General features: G+C 34.9%; 2 protein-coding genes across 4 annotated transcripts; both read right to left on the bottom strand.

The window, feature by feature from the left end:
• Nucleotides 1-4,344: 4,344 nt before the first annotated feature.
• On the bottom strand, nt 4,345-11,143 carry LOC116106466 (serine/threonine/tyrosine-protein kinase HT1). 3 transcript variants are annotated; one of them, XR_004124320.1, is made up of 4 exons: nt 9,516-10,807; nt 8,799-9,254; nt 6,860-7,188; nt 4,345-4,596 (listed from the first exon to the last, which is right to left on the bottom strand). XR_004124320.1 is itself a non-coding variant. In XM_031392827.1 (4 exons), the coding sequence occupies exons 2-4, from the start codon at nt 10,254-10,256 to the stop codon at nt 6,916-6,918; spliced, it is 1,470 nt and encodes a 489-aa protein (XP_031248687.1). In that variant the 5' UTR covers nt 10,257-10,719; nt 11,021-11,143; the 3' UTR covers nt 6,630-6,915. The 3 variants fall into 3 exon arrangements, 2 of the variants coding, with proteins under 2 accessions (XP_031248687.1, XP_031248689.1); XM_031392827.1 differs by lacking the exon at nt 4,345-4,596 and adding an exon at nt 11,021-11,143 and having other exon boundaries at nt 6,630-7,188; nt 9,516-10,719; XM_031392829.1 differs by lacking the exon at nt 4,345-4,596 and adding an exon at nt 11,025-11,114 and having other exon boundaries at nt 6,630-7,188; nt 9,516-10,719.
• Nucleotides 11,144-15,720: 4,577 nt separating this feature from the next.
• LOC116106477 lies at nt 15,721-17,039 on the bottom strand. Its single transcript, XM_031392843.1, has 2 exons — nt 16,528-17,039; nt 15,721-16,422 (listed from the first exon to the last, which is right to left on the bottom strand). Exons 1-2 carry the CDS (start codon nt 17,006-17,008, stop codon nt 15,998-16,000), a joined length of 906 nt encoding a protein of 301 aa, XP_031248703.1. The 5' UTR covers nt 17,009-17,039; the 3' UTR covers nt 15,721-15,997.
• Between the last annotated feature and the right edge of the window lie 954 nt (nt 17,040-17,993).

The raw sequence follows: 17,993 nt of genomic DNA, 5'->3' as shown, positions 1-17,993 counted from the left end.
GAATAATATGTTTGGTTAGGAGGAATGGGTGGGTATATTATATAGATTATTAAATTGCCCTCCTTTTTAAATATTAGTATACCAGTATTTTTTATTATTATTTTTTGAATAGTTTTTTTAACCCCCAGCTTTTCAAATTTAGCAAAAACACCCTAGCAACCAAAAACATTTTAAACTTAACAAAAACACCCTTATCCACCCCAAGCCACTGCCGGGAGCCAGCCACCACCGCTGGCGGCAGCTGGCAATGCCGCAGATCTGGTCGTGAGGCCAGTACACACATCTAATTATTTCACGGCCAAATCTCACGGCCAAAGATGCAGTAGTTTCACGATCATGAAATAGCCAGATCTGGCCTTTTCTGACCATGGATATATGATCCATGGTCGGAAAAGCCTCACTGATGCACGGCCAGCCATATAAGGTCAATCGTACACCATTATGGCAACTTTTGGTAGCCTCCAATGGCGGTCAACAGTGGCTGGCGATGGTGGCTAGTTTTGGGTATAATGGTAATTTTGTAAATAATGACAATAAATAGGGCAATATCATCTGAAAAAATTAAAAAAACAAGGACGAAAGTGTTTGCATGAGTGAATTGGGTGTTTTGTAAATGTCAACAAATATAAGGTTAATTTGGATCAAATGCTCAACTCTTTAGGGGCAGCATGAGAAACAAAATTGTATTAGTAATGGTAAGTTTTAATAACAGCACCCCCACCTCCCCCACCCACTCCCCTCCTCCATCCCCCCATCCCCCTTCTCTCCCCCTCCCCCATGAAATTAACGAAAAGATAGATCACCTTGAAGATTATTGGAAATGTTTAGAAAATGTGTTTGGTTAGGAGGATAAATGGGTGGGTATATTATATAGATTACTAAATTGCCCTCCTTTTTAAATACTAATATAATCGTATTTTTTATTATTATTTTTTAAATAATTTCTTTTAACCCCCTACTTTTCAGATTTAGCAAAAACACCCTAACAACCAAAAACGTTTTAAACTTAACAAAAACACCCTTACCCACCCCAAGTGGCTGTCGGCGGCTACCAACAGTGCCACAGATTTGGTTGTGACACCAACAGTGCCACAGATCTGATCGTTTCACACTCAAAGATGTGGCCGTGAAACAGCTACAGATCTAGACGTGAAACGACCATAGATCTAGTTGTGAAACATCCAGATCTAGCCATTTCCGACTATGGATCTGTCCATGGTTGGCCATATCTGGCCAGTCGTACACCACTATGGCGACTTTCGGTAGCCTCTGACGGCGGTTGGCGGTGATGGCTAGATCTGGGTACAATAACATTTCATGGCATTTCTGTAAATAATGATAATAACAAGAGCAATGTCGTCCGAAAAATTTAACAAGGGAGGACAAAAGGGTGTGCATGAGTGAATTTGGTGTTTTGTAAATATTACCAAACATAAGGCTAATTTAGACCAAATGCTCAACTGTTTAGGGGCAACATGGGACACAAAATTGGATTACCTAGGGACCCACCCCCCACCCAAAGTGGCACACATGAATAAAATCATGCATTTTTTCATATAGGTAATTGCACGAACCCCATTGCATTGGTCAAACATGACTATTGTGGTTTGTGCAATTTTTTTCTTCTACCTCCCACCTAAAGACCCTTATGACGCACATTGCAGTTTAGAAATTTTAAGAGGTAGGCCTAGCGATCAAGGAAGTTTGCTCATTTCCTTGAGTTGTTCAAACCTTGGGGCCACCCACCAAAATAACAGTATGGCTTACCTAGTCCTTTGGGTTTGTAGGGTGTTTAATGGACCCCAATGATTAGTTGGGGTACGTGTAAGCTGACCCGAACACTCCGGTTACCAAAAAAAAATTCAATATTTTAAGGGGTACCAATCCTAAAAAACATGACTTTCAACTACAACTACAATTTGTTCCACACTAAATACAAGTTTTAGCATTGTGACCCATACCTAGTGGGTGATATCGATCAACATTGTTGTTTAAGTGTGTTGGAAGGTGAGAGTGTTGAAAAAAATTATGAGTTAATTCTAGTTTATATATGCAAGGGCAATATTACCCTTTAAAAAAGTTGAAGGCTATAGAATGAAAAGGTTTTTCAAAGAAGTAAAGTGAGAAAGGGTTGTTTTGTTTGGCATTTGCATAGGCATCTTCATGCCTTGATTGGTCTCAATTCTCTCTTTGGGAAAGTTTTTAGGATAGAGGTGTAACTTTGTTTGGGATAAAAAGTTGTTGAAATAACATTAAAAATAAGTAATTTTGGAATTAAACAAACAGAAATCAGTAATGTAATTATTAAGGGTGATCACCGTAAACCCCCATAGTTTTCATGATTTTTAAAGCGCCCGCCAGTATAAAAAATTAGAGCCTAGCCCTCATTTCATTAAAATTTACTGGACGTTAGGTAAACTTGATATTTCCACTTTTAAGGAAGGGTATTTTTGACATTCCTTGTTTTCCATAAGACCCTAGGTTATATTTCTCCCTTTTCCCCCTACTTTTTTGCCCTTTATCTTTTCCAATTTCTTTTTTTTTTTTTTTTTCTGTTTTCTCCCCCTTCTTCCTCCATTCTCATCACCGATAATGGCCTTAAGACGTGTCAGGCTAGATCTAACTCCTATCAACTAACTAGAACTAGAAGCTTCTATCGATTACCTAAAAGCCAAATTTGGCCTATAACGACGCTAATCGAGTCTAGCAACGTCGATCAAGACTCTACCAATGCTGAGAGGTCAGATCTAGCCTCTATAACACAATGAGGTTAGATCTAGCCTCTTAGAGATGATAAAGGCAATTTGATCTCTCGATGTTGATTGAGGCCTTATTCAACTTCGAGTGATCGCCTAAAGGCCTCGTATGGCCTCAAACGGCATTGCCCTGAGGCCTCCATGGCTTTCATGGCTACCGCAAAGCCTCCCATGGCCTCAAGTGGTTGCCATGACGTTGTAGAAGGCCTCAACGACACCAAAAACTATTGGAGGCACCAGCAACAATCAGTTTTTGAGATGGAGGGTTTTTTGTAATTTTTTGATGGGGGTTCTTGTAATTTTACAGTAGGTTGAACAAGGAAAAAAACAAAAGAGACATGTTAACCAGTGGCGGATCCAATTAATGACTTGTGGGGACTACAGTCCCCACTCAAATTTTAAAAAAGTCCACATTTTATATTTATTTGAATTTTACACTTATAGAATTATGAGATTTTGGGAACAGCCCCCACGGTTAGTTTGGATTTTATTTTTGTAAAACCCTATTTTTAATCCTAATATATATATTTCATATTTTTTGTGATTTTTAATTTTATGCTAGAGGATCTGTTAGTTTTTTAAAGTTTTATTAGGAGTGAAAATGAAAGAAATAAGAACTATTGGGTTTGCATTTAAACGAGGGGAAAAATCTAGGAATTTTTACATTAGAAAGCTAATGTGGTGAGGTCATGGTGAGAATAAGAGAATCTCGAGGCATTTTCATAATTCAAAGAAGTTGTTTTATATACAAACTGGGTTGTTCGCCAAAAATGAAGAAGTGGAGAGAAAAACCCATAAAGAAGAAAGGAAGAAGAAGCAAAGGAAAAGGAAAAAGAGAGGGAAGAATGGGTTTGGTCAGTTTTATCTATTTGATTTTTTTGCACTTTAAGTTGATGGTATTTGAGAAATAGGCTGAGATTTATGTTTGACATACGTTCTTGTGATAAATTTGTTGAGTTACAAGGAATTGGTGATTTGGTTAAGAATTTAGTTCGATTTAAAAAAGAAATTTTGCATACATTGGTGTATAAGTTTATGAAAGTTGCATTGGTTTTACCAGTTATGATTACGACTGTTGAAAGAGTTTTTTCTACAATGAATATTGTGAAAAATCGGTTATGCAATCGAATGAGAGATCAATGGATGAATGATTGCTTGGTCATCTATATTGAGAAATATGTATTTGATATAATTGACAATGAGATGATTATCTAACGTTTTCAGAATAGGAAAACTCGTCAAAGACAATTATAAAAAAATGTTTTATTTTTACAAAAAAATGTGTTTTTTTGAATATATTTATTTGTATTTTATAACTTTTTATTGAAACTCATGGTAATGAAAAAAAATATAATTATGATTGATTTTATTTATTTTTTATTTTTTATATTTTTTGCTTTATATTTTGCCCCCATAATCCGCCACTGATGTTAACCTAACAGATACTTATCAAAGAGAATTAAACGGAATAGGGGTTAAGCTCCTATTTCCAATACTAACAGGTGCTTCCACAATTCATGAAAATTATGGGGATTAAGTAATATAAGCCTATTATAAACTATAAAGCACTACGGAACACAAATATGTCTGCGGAAAGTGAGATAGCATACAGCTTGCACGTATATCACGTTAAAGTTGACTACACAGTCAAGTCTGCCAAGAATAATACACAAAAGTAGATTCCATAACTGGAATCTTTATGTTACCGGTTACATTGTTCACCAGTAACAATACCAGACCATTCACGGATATAACTTATTCCTCCATCCAAGTGAGCTAACAACTCATCAAACATTCACATAATGAATAATGATAGACCAGTAACTGCTGACATCTGCATCTGCCCAGAGAAAAACCAGAACAAAATCTCAATGAGGATTGAGGAGTTACTCTCATATTCTTATTGAGTGAGGATCATAATTCCAGTCACTGTTAAGTTACGAGTAATGTTATGCTTACTCACGATCTTACTAACCATCTTACTATCCTTTGTAAATATAATGCATAGTACGGGTATCATATGTAATTTTAACAAAAATAGTAAGACGGTTAATAAACTCGTGAATAAGCATAGCATTATTGGGTAAGCTATATTGGCTTTTACAGGGCCAGTGTACAGAGCTACAGGTAATAAACTTTAAGCAAGAAAAGTCAAATTTTATAACATCCATTACATCACACTACATGAGGACCACACTTTCACTTGGATAGTAATTTACATTGAATCTCCAACATGTTTAAAGGACACAACCCGCCCACCTAATCTACAGATAATGTTTAGTCAATTCATGAATGCAACCTTTAAAATTATATATTGGAATTTTCCTTTGCCTTGTCAACAATCTAAATTTATATATACATCCCATGCATGTCAATCTAACACAAAGGAAACCAATCAAATAAGAACAACAATATCTAAACAAAGTTACCTCAAGAATAGGTCTTCATGCATACCAGGTGAGTCTCATAAATTTGACTTTTGAACGCAGTCTCAACAAACTAGTACAAGTGATAAATGTTTTCCAGATATTTTAAGCCATGGAAGATATTGATTGCATAATAGAGACTGGCAATTCCAATTAGTCCATTCCAGGCAACTAAGAATGATGTGATAAAAAATGCAGATAGAGATAATGCCTTCATACCAACGACACTGGATGATGCACTTGACCAGTTAAGTAATAATAAGATCATGGGATAGACACGGAGAAAATGTGAGAGTTTAATGCGGTATCTCTCCTTCCCCTTTATTTTCTTTCTAGATTCATGAATCTTAGTTTGATACAGTCAACAAACTCAAAGCAAACAGAAAGATGTGTGTGTATGCACTCACAAGAGCACAAATATTCAAGACGTTATGAACATGTGCCTAGGTATCATCACTGTGCATTCAATTTTTATAGAAAGATCAACGTCCCTTTTTCTTAAAAAGTTATATATATGAAGATAGCTCATTGAATTAATTGCAAAGCAAGATGAATGCATCAAAGAAAGTTGGAGGTTGCGCAGATGGAAGTTAGAAAATCAGTTATGAACCTTGTCCCACAAGATGCAAGAGTTCAAGTGAATAAGGTCAAAAGTGCTAGAAATGATGAGAAACATCAAATGATTATAATGACTGAAATTTTAGCAAAAGACACGACATTTTATCAAAAAACAGAATTAAGATAGCCCAGAAGTGGTCTGCAAGCCAAATCAAATGGTTTGAGGAAGCCTACCCAAATGGTTGGCCTTATTTGACTCTCATAAGCTACCCTTATGCCCACTGCACACCCAACCAAGGAGAGCGAAAAAATTAACACATTAATAATTGTAATAGAATATAACAAAACAGAAGGACCATAACTCTGCAACAGGTCTAGAAATACAGCGTAGATGTAACGATAGCTTTGTCTTCAGAGTTGTGTAACAAACAGCCAGGTCACACAAAACTGGTGGGTCACCATAATCAAGAACCAGATCACAATAAAGATACAAAGACACAAGGCAAGTTTACAGTAATTCTAAGCCACCAAACAAAAATAAATTCTCAGAAAACAACAAACAAGTTATAATGCCATTTGAAGTATTGTGAACTCGTGCTTTAAACCACATTAAATAGAAAATAAACTAAACCCTAATACAATAAACCTACAGGTACATTTTTTTTTTTAATAAGTCTGCAAATGAATTAATTCTGCATAAATCATCCCAACCATGTATAGGTAATTGGATGAGTCATTCACCAATTTGTAATGTAATACAAATTGCAACTGTCATGAAACCTACTTGAAAATGTGGATGAGAATAAGCAGGGAATTATAAATAAGAAAGGTAACAAAAAATACAATATAGCATAGTTTTATGTACACAAAATTATAACAAGTTCACCACTTTAAAGAAAGGAATCTACCAAAAGCAGCATTTCAAACAGCCTTCAAAAAATTGCTGTTTTTAAACCCAATATTTATTCTTTCCAGGACACCTAATTGATGATTCACTTTCTGTGTACGTATAAATAAAAATCAAAGACATTTTGAACAGAATGCAAACCTACTTATCTATTCATTCACTCTCACATGAATGTGTCATAATAGTACAAATAAAGAGGCTTAGAAACGAACCTTTTAATTACAATTTGACCTGCTGACACTAACAAAAGCAAGGTCATAAGGAAGATTCATGTGAATTTAGGTTTAGGCACTGGAGAGCTATTAGGATGCACGGGACCAAGCTTTTGAATCCAGTGAAGGAGCCTTTTCTTATGATCTTGGCAAGCTGGGTTTTGTACCAGATTCAGGGTTCCATCACGGGCATGTGAAGATTCAAATTGCTCCAATACTTTCACAATGTGCCAAAACTCAGGCCTCTTCTCCGGATGCGAGGACCAACATTGCTCAATTAAAGCTCCCATGGCAGGTGGACAATCCCTTGGAATAACAGGTCGCAAGTTCTGGAGAAAAAAAAAATCAGATCCTTATATTAAAATCACGTAAATAAAAATCTCTCATTGAGATTCATACAAGAATTGTCATAGCAAGAAGATAAAAGAATAATAGAACCAAAACAAAAGATATAGATGCTATGAAAGATTCAAGTCTAACATAAACGGGAGAAAACAACAAATCCTCATATCACCAACCTCATGCAAACAATTAATCAAGGATATCTACATGGTGTCAAAATAGAAATTTACAGTAATTCAGTAAGCCATAGTGTTCATTAGCATTAAAAGAAAAAAAAGACTAATGAAGTATATAATTAACTCTATGATGGATTTATTGAGTCATGGAAATCAAGGTCAGTCGATTTTCCAGTAGCATCTATTTAATCAATTGATATAAGGGCTCTAAGCGACAACTTATTATCACTGCCTCATTAAAATTAAATCTCATAACCAAGAAATTAAAAAAGGAAAAACAAGTAAAAGAAAAAGCAGATCGTCATGTTAAAATCAAATAAATTAAACCATTAATTGAGATTCATACTAGCATTGTCATAAGGCAAGAAGATAAAAGAATAATAGAACCAACATAAAAACAAATAGATGCTATAAAAAAAAATTCAAGTCCCACATCAAACTAGAGAATAGTCAAATATGATAACGAACCCTTAAATCACCAACCCCATGCAAACAATTTATCAAGCATATCTACTATGGTAACGAATAGATATCTTTCCAGCTCATTCGGTAAGCCATATTGTTCATTTGCATTAAAAGAGAAAAAAAAAATTAAAGAAAGTACATAATCAACTCTATTATTGACTTATTGGATCATGGAAACCAAGGCATCTATTTTCCAGTAGCATCTATTTGATCAATTGATCTAGGGTTCTAAACAACAATTTCTTAGCACTGCCTCAAGAAAATTAAATCTCATTAACCAAGAATGGAAAAAACAATATATCATGGAAATAAAGATAAGTCTACTATCCACTCGGATTTATTGATTAGTTGATTATACATTTTCAACATTGACTTCTTACTAGTGCCTCCTGAAAATAAAATCTCATTTACAAATATTTCTTTTGCCAACAACATTATAAAATTTACTTACATTGGCCCTGCATAAAACCAAAAAGGTCTCTTATTTTTCTTTCATCTTTTCACCCCCATTATAGTGGTGATGCAGATTTGAGGATTGTTTTCTAGCAAATACAACTATTTTAAAGCAAGATACCATTGCTATAACAAGTTCAGTGTTAAGAAGATTATAAATTATATGAACAATAGCACAAAACCATCAAGATATTTGGCGGCTTATATGCTAATCCAGTCTTTGATTGCACACCTTAACTTCATACTAAATAAACATCAAACTGAAAATGATTAATTTGATAATTAGATTTGTGTTGTTTCATTCTGAGAGGTTTGAAGGCAGAGGAATTCTTTATCAGAAGCAAAGGACTTTAAACACCAATAGTCTGAAGATACAATTCCCAGATAACTAATAGCCTATCAAAGCAGCTCATTTGAGATGATGAATTTGACGAAATAAAACTGATACGCACTCACAAATAATAAAAACTTTTTGGTCGATTCATGAAAATTAAGAAACATACCTTATTCACAACTGCAAAAGCAGCTTGGATGGGATTCATATCCTCGTATGGGATTGTTCCGGCCACCAATTCCCACAAGATAAGTCCAAAACTGTAAACGTCAACCTTTCGCCCATGCGGTTTGTGCTTGATCATCTCAGGTGCCATCCAACGATAAGTTCCTGGGTCATCGGCCCATGCATCACAGTACTGCTCTTCACAAGCTATGCCAAAATCAGCAATTTTCAGATGGAATTCTTCATTAATAAGGACATTTTCTGGCTTAAGATCTCGATGTATGACGCCTTGAGAGTGAATGTATTCCATTCCCCGTGCAACATCTAGAGCAATTGCAATCAATTTCTGTAAGGGAAGGGATTTGTGCTCAAGCTTGTGCAGGTATGCCCTCAAGGAACCTTCTGATAGATATTCTGTGATGACAAAAAATACCGGTGGCTTTCTACATGCTGCTACAAACTGTTTAAAGATAAAACCATACATGTAAGAATGGTTAAGGAAGAAACCTCAAACTTATTCACAAACATGGATATGTTTGGCCATAAAACCACAATGATAATTTGTTCATGATTAAAACATTCCATATTGTTTTCACAAAATTACAGCCATGACAATTAGTTATGAATCCATTTAACGCAAAATAAGCATGAATCTTCTAAATCCTCTAAGAAGCTTAAAGAAACATATAGAAAGGTAAATAATCAAATAAATCATAGTCACCTTGATGACATTTCGATGGCGGAGCCGAGATAAAAGAGTAACTTCCCGACTAAATTGCTTCTCTAACCGAGCTGCCATGTTTCCATTTTCGTCATCATCAGGTATCCTAATAATCTTCACTGCAACAGGCTCATCCTTGTATATCCCATGGTAAAGCCTGCTATGTGCCCCATGAGCAAACCTAAGCCCGAGAAACAGCTGAGCAAGATCAACACCATATTCATCTGCAGCCCCAACCGCGTTAACCCTGCCTCCACCGTGATCAAAATACTTGGTCCAAGCTGACTCCTTTCTGGTCTTGAATTTATCACTGATTCTCAGAGAACCCAAGTGATTAAGCGGGCTTGTACTAAATGAATTTAATGATGGCTTGGAATCTTTATGGGAAAGTTTATGTGAAAACTTTCCCTTAAGTCCTTTCTCTTTCACTGATTTTTTTCTCCCAGGAAGTGGAGTTGAAAACCTTTTAGTATTAGACCTCGCTTCCTTAAACGTATCAGAGAGAACTGTTTCAGGCTGGGGAGATAAAGATCTCTGCTTCTTGATTGGTTTTCTCTGAATCTGTGAATTACTGGGAACTGATTTGTCATTGGAAGAGGCTGTGACGGGCCTTGATTTCAATCCAGAAGTCCTTTCTGGTAAAGTAAAATTAATAGAAGCCAATCTAGAAGAATCAAACCTATGACAAACAGTGTGAGAAAAATTTGTTCTCCTTATCCAAGAATTAGCCTCGTCGCCCATTTCCCTGTTTCTCTTTTCCCAGTAATTCAAAACCTGAAATCCTAAAAGACAATTGAAAATTTTCTAAACTTGTTCACCTCCTTGTTATTATTCAGCTGAAAAGTAGTAGAAGGCTCACGAAATCCAATATAACTTACAAAACAGATGAAATTTACAATCGTCAAACCCATTAACAAGCAGAACACTGAAGAATCAAATTTTGACTTCGCTAAAATCAAGAAACCAATCAAACCAATAAATAAGACCAATCCTTGAACCCAATCTCATCTCCATCAAAGCCAATATCCCTTGAAAACCATAAAAAATCCGTACAAAAAAAAAATAATAATAATAATTTTTTCTATCCCACCATCAAAGCTAATCCTTATCACAAGTTCAAAACCAGACCCCTCACCTCCCAAGACAATCTAGTTTTTTCTCCTCCTTTTTGGCTTCAAAGTCAAACACCACCTTCCTTAAGAGCCTGGAAAATCCCACAAACAGGTTACTCCAAATAAACAAATCATTTAAAAAATGAGAAACTCCCAGAAAACAAGCAACGAAAAGTAAAAAAGCATACTCAATTATATTGAAAATAAAGAAATACCCATGATTATAACCCCCATTAAACACAGAAGAAAACAATCATTGTGTCAAAATTAACCATTTTAATAATCATAAATAACAAATCCCCACAGAAAACGAAAACCGAAAAACAGAAAAAAAAAAATTAAAAAAAAAAGTCATAAAAGTACAAACGAGTACATTTACGTTACGTTACATACCCACCACGGAACGGTGGCGTTTTGGACTTTGACAAAACTCTAATCTTTGAGCATCACAGATTTGTTAGATGCTGTGAACAAGGACACGATCTTACGCTGTTTATCAAAATAGAATTCTTCCCAAACGATCTTTTTTTTTTTTTTTTTGAAAATTACTAAAACAAGTAGTATACAAATACGTAGTTCGTATATGGAGAGAGACAGGGACCGTAGATTCAGTTGACCCGATATTTTAGCAGTAGGTGGGACCCAGAGGTGGTGCTGGTGAAGATGGAGGAGGTGGGGGACCACGGAAGAAAAGTCAATAAAACACGGAGGACACTATTAAATTTTAAAAATAAAAAGTTTTTTTTATTTTTTGTGATTGATCATGTGGTGGGGAATACAAGTGTCACTATCATAGAGAATATTAGAATGTGCGGGTCTATGGTGCTGGATGGTACGTTTCGCACGGATACTTTATGTTTATTTTATTTTATTTTTATTGGTGGTTGATGGGAATTTATAGGTAACATCATTTTGTATTTTGTATTTTCTCTTTTTTTGGGTAAAATAATAAAATTCTTCTTAAATTTAAAAAAATAGAAATAATTAAGATGAGTTTGGGTAAGTTTAATTTGGGACAGCTAATGAAGTAGATAATAGATTGATATTGGTTCTTGCACCTTCTAATATAACTCTATATTGGTGTGTTTTAATATGGTTAAAACTTTTAATAAATTACGTATTTGTAAGGGCCCATGAAAGTCTTAGTTCTCGTTTGGGCCTGATATTGGTGACCCTGACCCATTCTGTTCAATTAGAATAGTTCCCAGTGGGTCTCCACTACATTCTTGTTTCCGAATTGGGTCTTCTTTTCTTTTGTAGACTATTAAAAGGCTTCTGACGTGATCTGCTTCTGCTGCTTAATTACGGACTACTGCCTTATTTCGATCTGTTAATTGTAACTGTTTATGGGCTTCACCCATTTACTTCTCGTGGTCCTTTACTACTATGCTTTCAACCATTTTTTCAAAATGGATCTCGCTGTTTCTTTCCGACCAGATCCCATTAACGGCGGCCAAAAATAGAAAGATCGATTCATGGCCAGCTATATCCATCCAATCGCGCACCTTTCCGGTCACTATCAACTGCGACTAGCAGTGGTGGCCAAATCTAGCTGTGGTCTTAGATAATTTGGTTGAAATGGAAGGATAATAAGATCTTAAAAATCTTGTATATAAGGATAAAATAGTCTATAAATATTCTTGTAAACTATTTTCAAAACAAGAGCATGAGTGTCAAAAAAAATTATTAATTATGGATAAAATTGTAACAAAATTAAGATTATCAAATATCCTTATAATACCTAAGAAAATAGTGGTATTCAGATTACTACCTATATAACCAATAATGATTACTATTGGTATTGTAAGATTACCGAAATCTTTTATTACTTAACAACCAAACATGGTAATGTTAGTAATATAAGATAATATTACTGGAGTAATGGAGGATAACCTCCAACCAAATGCACCCTAAGAATGCGTTTGAAGGGTGCGTTTGGTTCAAGAAATGTTGTATTACTGGAAATATTGTATTAATAAAAAGATAGATTACCTAAAGATTACTGTGAATGTTTAGGAAAATGTGTTTGGTTAGTTAGAATAAATTGGTGGATATGTTATATTAATATGTTTGGTTGGGAGGAATAGATTGGTGGGTATGTTATTTAAATCAATAATATTATGCGTACTAACAAATTTTATTAACCAGCGTACTAACATAAAGCATAGTACGGGTACCATATGTAATTTTAACAAAGGTTAGTATGCTGATTAGTAAAATTCGTTAGTATGCATAACATTACCCTATTTAAATTACTAAATTGTTCACTTATTAAATATTATTATTTAATAATATTATTTAGATTATTAAATATAATCCCTTACATTTAAAAACTTAGCAAAAACAACCCCATAATAAAAGTTTGGAAAATCAATGAATGCACCCCCAACAACCCAGCCACTATCGGCCGCCGGCAACCACTATCGAACGCTAGCAGTGGGCAACCCAACGGCACACGATCGGTCGAAAATGGTTTTCGTGCATCACTCTGGCCAATTTCGGCCGGATATATGGTCGAAAATGACTAGATCGTGACATATTTGGCCAAAAATCGGCCAGATTTAACCTGCTTGTTTCCAGCCAGATCCATTAATCTAGTTGAAAATGGCCAAAATAGATCTGGCCGTTTTCGACTAGATCTACAGCCATATCGAAGACTCTCGATGACTTTTGGCCACTTCTAGCGACTTTCGGTGATGGGGGCTTGGTGGCAATGATGGTCTATAATTTGTTTAAAATATAAGGGCATTATTGTCTAAAAACTTAATTAAACAGGGGTAAAATTGTAATGGCAGATCAATGTAAATTGTTTTTAAAACAATACATTATTGTCCAAAAATTTTATTAATAAGGGATAAAATTATAACAAAAATAAGAGTACCAAGTAATCTTAAAATTCTTAAGAAAATAGAGGTAATCAGATAACCTCCTATATAACTAACAGTAACTACTATTGGTTTTGAAAAATCACCGAAATCTTATATTACTTAATAACCAAACATGGTAATTAAATAATATAAGATGATATTACCTCCATAATCTAACATCCCTTACAACCAAACACATTCTAAGTATTAATTACAATAGTCGCCGATAGGACAATTAAGTAACGAGAATCCCTTTGTAGTTATACTGAACAAAAATTTAACGTTAAATTTTTGGTGCTAAAATAAATGGTGGAGGGACAGTTTGGTAAAAATTCGTTGACCCATTATGTTATGAAATCTAATAGCTTATTAACGGTTCATTAAAAGCTGATAATTTGTGTAATTTCTAAAATCTTAAGAGAGACTTCAAGAGAGTCAAGATTAAAACCTCTTTTTTTAATACAAGGAAAAATGGGGCCTAGTAGCTTGACTACAACCCAGGAGATTTAAAAAAAAAAAAAAAAAAAAAAATCATGAGTTGCTCATGCTCTTATGTTACTTTCACGCTTTGGGTTCAAGGGTAAAATAAAAGTACTTATTTTAAAATAATGCAAGGTACATTTGAATCATATAATATTTTATTATAGAGAAATATTATATTAATAGAAATATAAATCACCTTAAAGATTACTAATAATATTTAGAGAAATGTATTTAGCTGGTTCGAGTACATTAGTGAGTATGTTATATTTATATGTTTTGTTGGGAGAATAAAGGGATAGGTATGTTTTATAGATTACTAAATTGCCCTCTTTTTAAATATCAATATAATATTATTTTTTGAATTATTTTTTTAACCCCATACATTTAAAATTTTACTAAAACAACCCAGCCATATAAAAACTTTAATTTGTAATAAAATTATCCCCAACCACCCCAAGCCACTGCCGGCAGCTAACTGCCACTGCCGACAGCCAACCGCCACTGTCGATCGCCATCAACAATTGACAAAATGGCACACGATTGGCCGTATATGGGCGGTCGTGCACCGGCAAATCTGGTCATGAAAAGGCCAGATCTTTGGTCGTGAAACGGTAAGATCAGTGGTCGTTTCACGGCCAGATTTGTGGCTGTGAAATGGTCATAGAAATGGTTAGATCTGGCCGTTTCTAGTGCACAACCGACCAAATCCCGCTAGTTGTGCATTGTTACTGCGACTGCCGCTAGTAGTGGTGGCTAATGGTCGATAATGGTCTTGGGTGGCCGAGGGTATTTTGTTAACTTTTAAACTTTTTTTCTAATTGGGATGTTTTAGCTAATTTCTCAAATGTAGGGGGCTGGGTAATTGTTGTTTGGTAGACATTTAAGGACAATTGTGTCTGAAATAGTATTTAATTAAAGGCAAAATATGTATAAAAATCTGATTAACTCAGTAATATTTTAATAATAGCCCATGGGGAGGGTATCTGATTACCCCGTACATTACCAACAGTAAACATTGTTTGCAATAAAAGATACCCGTAATATTTTATTACTTGCAAGCCAAACAACGAAATCTTGTAAAATAAATGAAGATTATCTCTGTTATCTTATATGACCCAATCCAAACGCGCCCTAAAAGGTTTTATTTATAAAGCAACACCTATCTAACTGCTTTATAGAAAAGCACTTAATATGCTTTATTTTTATTTTTATTTTCAATAAGAATTTAAAAATATTTTTTCTTAAGCTTATTCAATCAAACGATAGGAAACAAATACAACATATTTTCATTGACATGAACAAATAAATAAATTTCACAAAGATTCACAACCCAGACTTAAATCTCAAATTTTGTGTCCCAAATAATACACCATTAATGCTTTATATAAACCATCTAAAACAAATCGTTTAACACCATTTAAGATGTCAAAGTTATGATATGATACGTAACATGATTCTAATAAAAAAGCTAGTGAGTCTAGGGGTGAGCAAACTTTTAGGGTAGAAATGGAACCGACAGGTACTCAGGGTGTATTTGTTGTAAATAGTTTAAGATGTATTTGTAATTTTCATAGGGTATATTTATCATTTTTGCAAACATGAGAGGTGTATTTGAATTTTTTTGTGAACAAGTTCCAGTTCCAACTTCCAAGCATTTAAGAACTGGAACCAACCAAGTCCAGTTCCAGTTCCTAAATCCTAGGAACCACCGGCTCTGGTTCCAAGGGATTGGGTCAGGTACCTAGACAAGATGATATAATTTAGCAAGTGCATAAATTGACTTCGTTGTGAAACTTGGTATAATCAATAAGCTAGTCAAAAGATTAAACACATAAAATTTATATAATATGCCAATAATATTATTAACAAGGGAAGAGTATAAATAAGAAAATGATTTTTTCCTTATTTATGATGCATCCAATCCGTTCCCATATCTATACACTAAGTAAAAAGTTCGACCATCGAAAGGCTCACAATTAAACCCAACGAAGAAACTGGACAAAATCTTGATCATCAACAGTCACAAAACCTCAACTGCCGTACAATGCATATTGGGTAATTTGTCTAGCAAATCCTCAGTTAACATGGACGCTCTAGGTTTCGGCAATCTACCAGAATTTTCCATTGTAATTACTGGCGAAGTTGTGGTTCTTTTACATGAGCTAAGCCATTTCGCTTGCATGTATCTCTGTTTTCGCCATGGACCCATGTGCATTTTCTTCTCCTTCATGCACTTCTTTGCCGCCTTGCATAAGATCTTTATCACATTATTTAATCTTTCGACTTTTCCCACGAATACTTCCGGCAGCCGGCGGACTAATCTGTTGTAATCTTCACTCGCTCTAGCCATCTCGAACTCTGCCCTGAAATTCAACTCGATTATCACCCGCTCCTCTCCTTTCTTTGTACTTGAATTGTCTATCACATCTATGAATGTGTGTTCCCCTGCATATTTCAGAGCTCGTTACATTAATAAATCTTTGCAAGTTGAGTTAAACAAAATTAATATCAACAAGCAATTATATTAAATTTGCAATATTTTGTATTTACCTGAAGGAATATCCGGGGAGCTTCTCCACTTGGACTTGCAAATGGCACTATTATAACCGGCACTGCTAAGGCGGCTAGAGACTTCTCTCATCAAGCAACTCCGGCAACCACCGGCAGCCACCGATCTCCCACAAGCACATATATTTCCAGCCATATTCTTTATATCCTTCAGAGCTTCTTTTGTAGCGTTTCTTATCTTTGACTCTAAAGAGCTACTTCTGCATAAAGTTGCCTGTAAAACCTGGTGTTGTGTCTCCCAGAAACTTGTGTTATCTTCAACACCGCCATTGTTTTCCTTTTCTGGATCATCTTCTTCCTCTAACGTTTCACTCGCAGGTGATGACATTGCAGCAACATTGCTAAAGCTCGCGGGAACCATCGTCTCTCCGTCTTCTAGAAACCCGAAAACCATCTCCGATAAGCTCCCGACTGGTTGCATCGGAAACTCTAATTCTTGAATTCTTGTTCTAAAACTCGGCATCGCACAAATTCAAAGCAAAATATTAAATTAATCAACTTCTCGTTGTTAAACAAAGGTATTCTATATCGCTTATATACTAGTTGGACTACAGTGGGGACCCAAATGAGTCTACGTGGACCAACTAGCCGCCGGTAACATGAGGGGTAGCTTTTGTTGCCCACGTGGCCTAATACCATTGGTGAAAATTAATCAAAACAGTGAAGTATTTTTTGGGATATGAATGATCACACAGCAAGGATCCACGTCAGTGAGGTTCAATAATTATGATCTACAACAATCTGGATATACTCGAATATTCAAAAACTAAAAAGAAATTAATTTAATTTTAAATTTTTAAGATAAAAACACAGCCTAAAGTGATGTTTGCTATCCTGTCTTGTCAATGGTGGAACCAGCACCAATGTGACAGAAAGAGATGTGTATGATTGTGATGAAACGAGGCGAAACGAGGACCGTCGATGGTGAGCTTTATCCACAAAGTGGGACCTGTACTACTTACCTAACACAAAATAATCGAGAAAATGGTAGTAAGAAAGATTGCCCAGAAAACGCGGCGTCTTGGCAATGGCTTGGGTAATTGGGTTTGGCATTTTTGAGGACAAAGACAAGAATAAGGGGTAAATTTGTAAATTGGATGGGACAATAATTCTGAACGGGTCAAATTTTGTAAAACGCCAAAGCTTTCATTTGGATACCCTGGCCACACGGAGAATTATTCCTTCCATTCCATCATTAACATGTGAATTTCATTTATTTATGAAATTATTTTCATATTGCTTTTGGCAATTTACTAATTAAGATGCTGAATGAGTGACCATTTATGATTATAAGTTCAATTATTTTTAATATTAAATTAGAATAATTTGTACGATTTCATGGCCCAGCATAATTTCAACTCAATCATACTCATCTTTTGTAGATAAAATTATTTCATCTCCTAATATGTCTTTTTTTTTTTCTTTTTCTTTTTTAATCATAAGTTCTC

This window comes from Pistacia vera, unplaced genomic scaffold (assembly GCF_008641045.1).
Source record: "Pistacia vera cultivar Batoury unplaced genomic scaffold, PisVer_v2 Contig517, whole genome shotgun sequence".
NCBI lineage: Eukaryota > Viridiplantae > Streptophyta > Magnoliopsida > Sapindales > Anacardiaceae > Pistacia > Pistacia vera.
This window is presented reverse-complemented; position numbering and strand designations above follow the sequence as displayed.

What these genes read in the sequence shown, in the direction of transcription:
- LOC116106466 (XM_031392827.1), bottom strand. Translation starts at nt 10,256, where the DNA reads ATGGGCGACGAGGCTAATTCTTGGATAAGGAGAACAAATTTTTCTCAC. An exon ending in GCCATCGAAATGTCATCAAG is followed by an intron (nt 9,255 to 9,515) that starts GTGACTATGATT and finishes ATCTTTAAACAG; the next exon opens with TTTGTAGCAGCATGTAGAAA. An exon ending in CTTTTGCAGTTGTGAATAAG is followed by an intron (nt 7,189 to 8,798) that starts GTATGTTTCTTA and finishes TTTTTTCTCCAG; the next exon opens with AACTTGCGACCTGTTATTCC.
- LOC116106477 (XM_031392843.1), bottom strand. Translation starts at nt 17,008, where the DNA reads ATGCCGAGTTTTAGAACAAGAATTCAAGAATTAGAGTTTCCGATGCAA. An exon ending in CTCCCCGGATATTCCTTCAG is followed by an intron (nt 16,423 to 16,527) that starts GTAAATACAAAA and finishes TGAAATATGCAG; the next exon opens with GGGAACACACATTCATAGAT.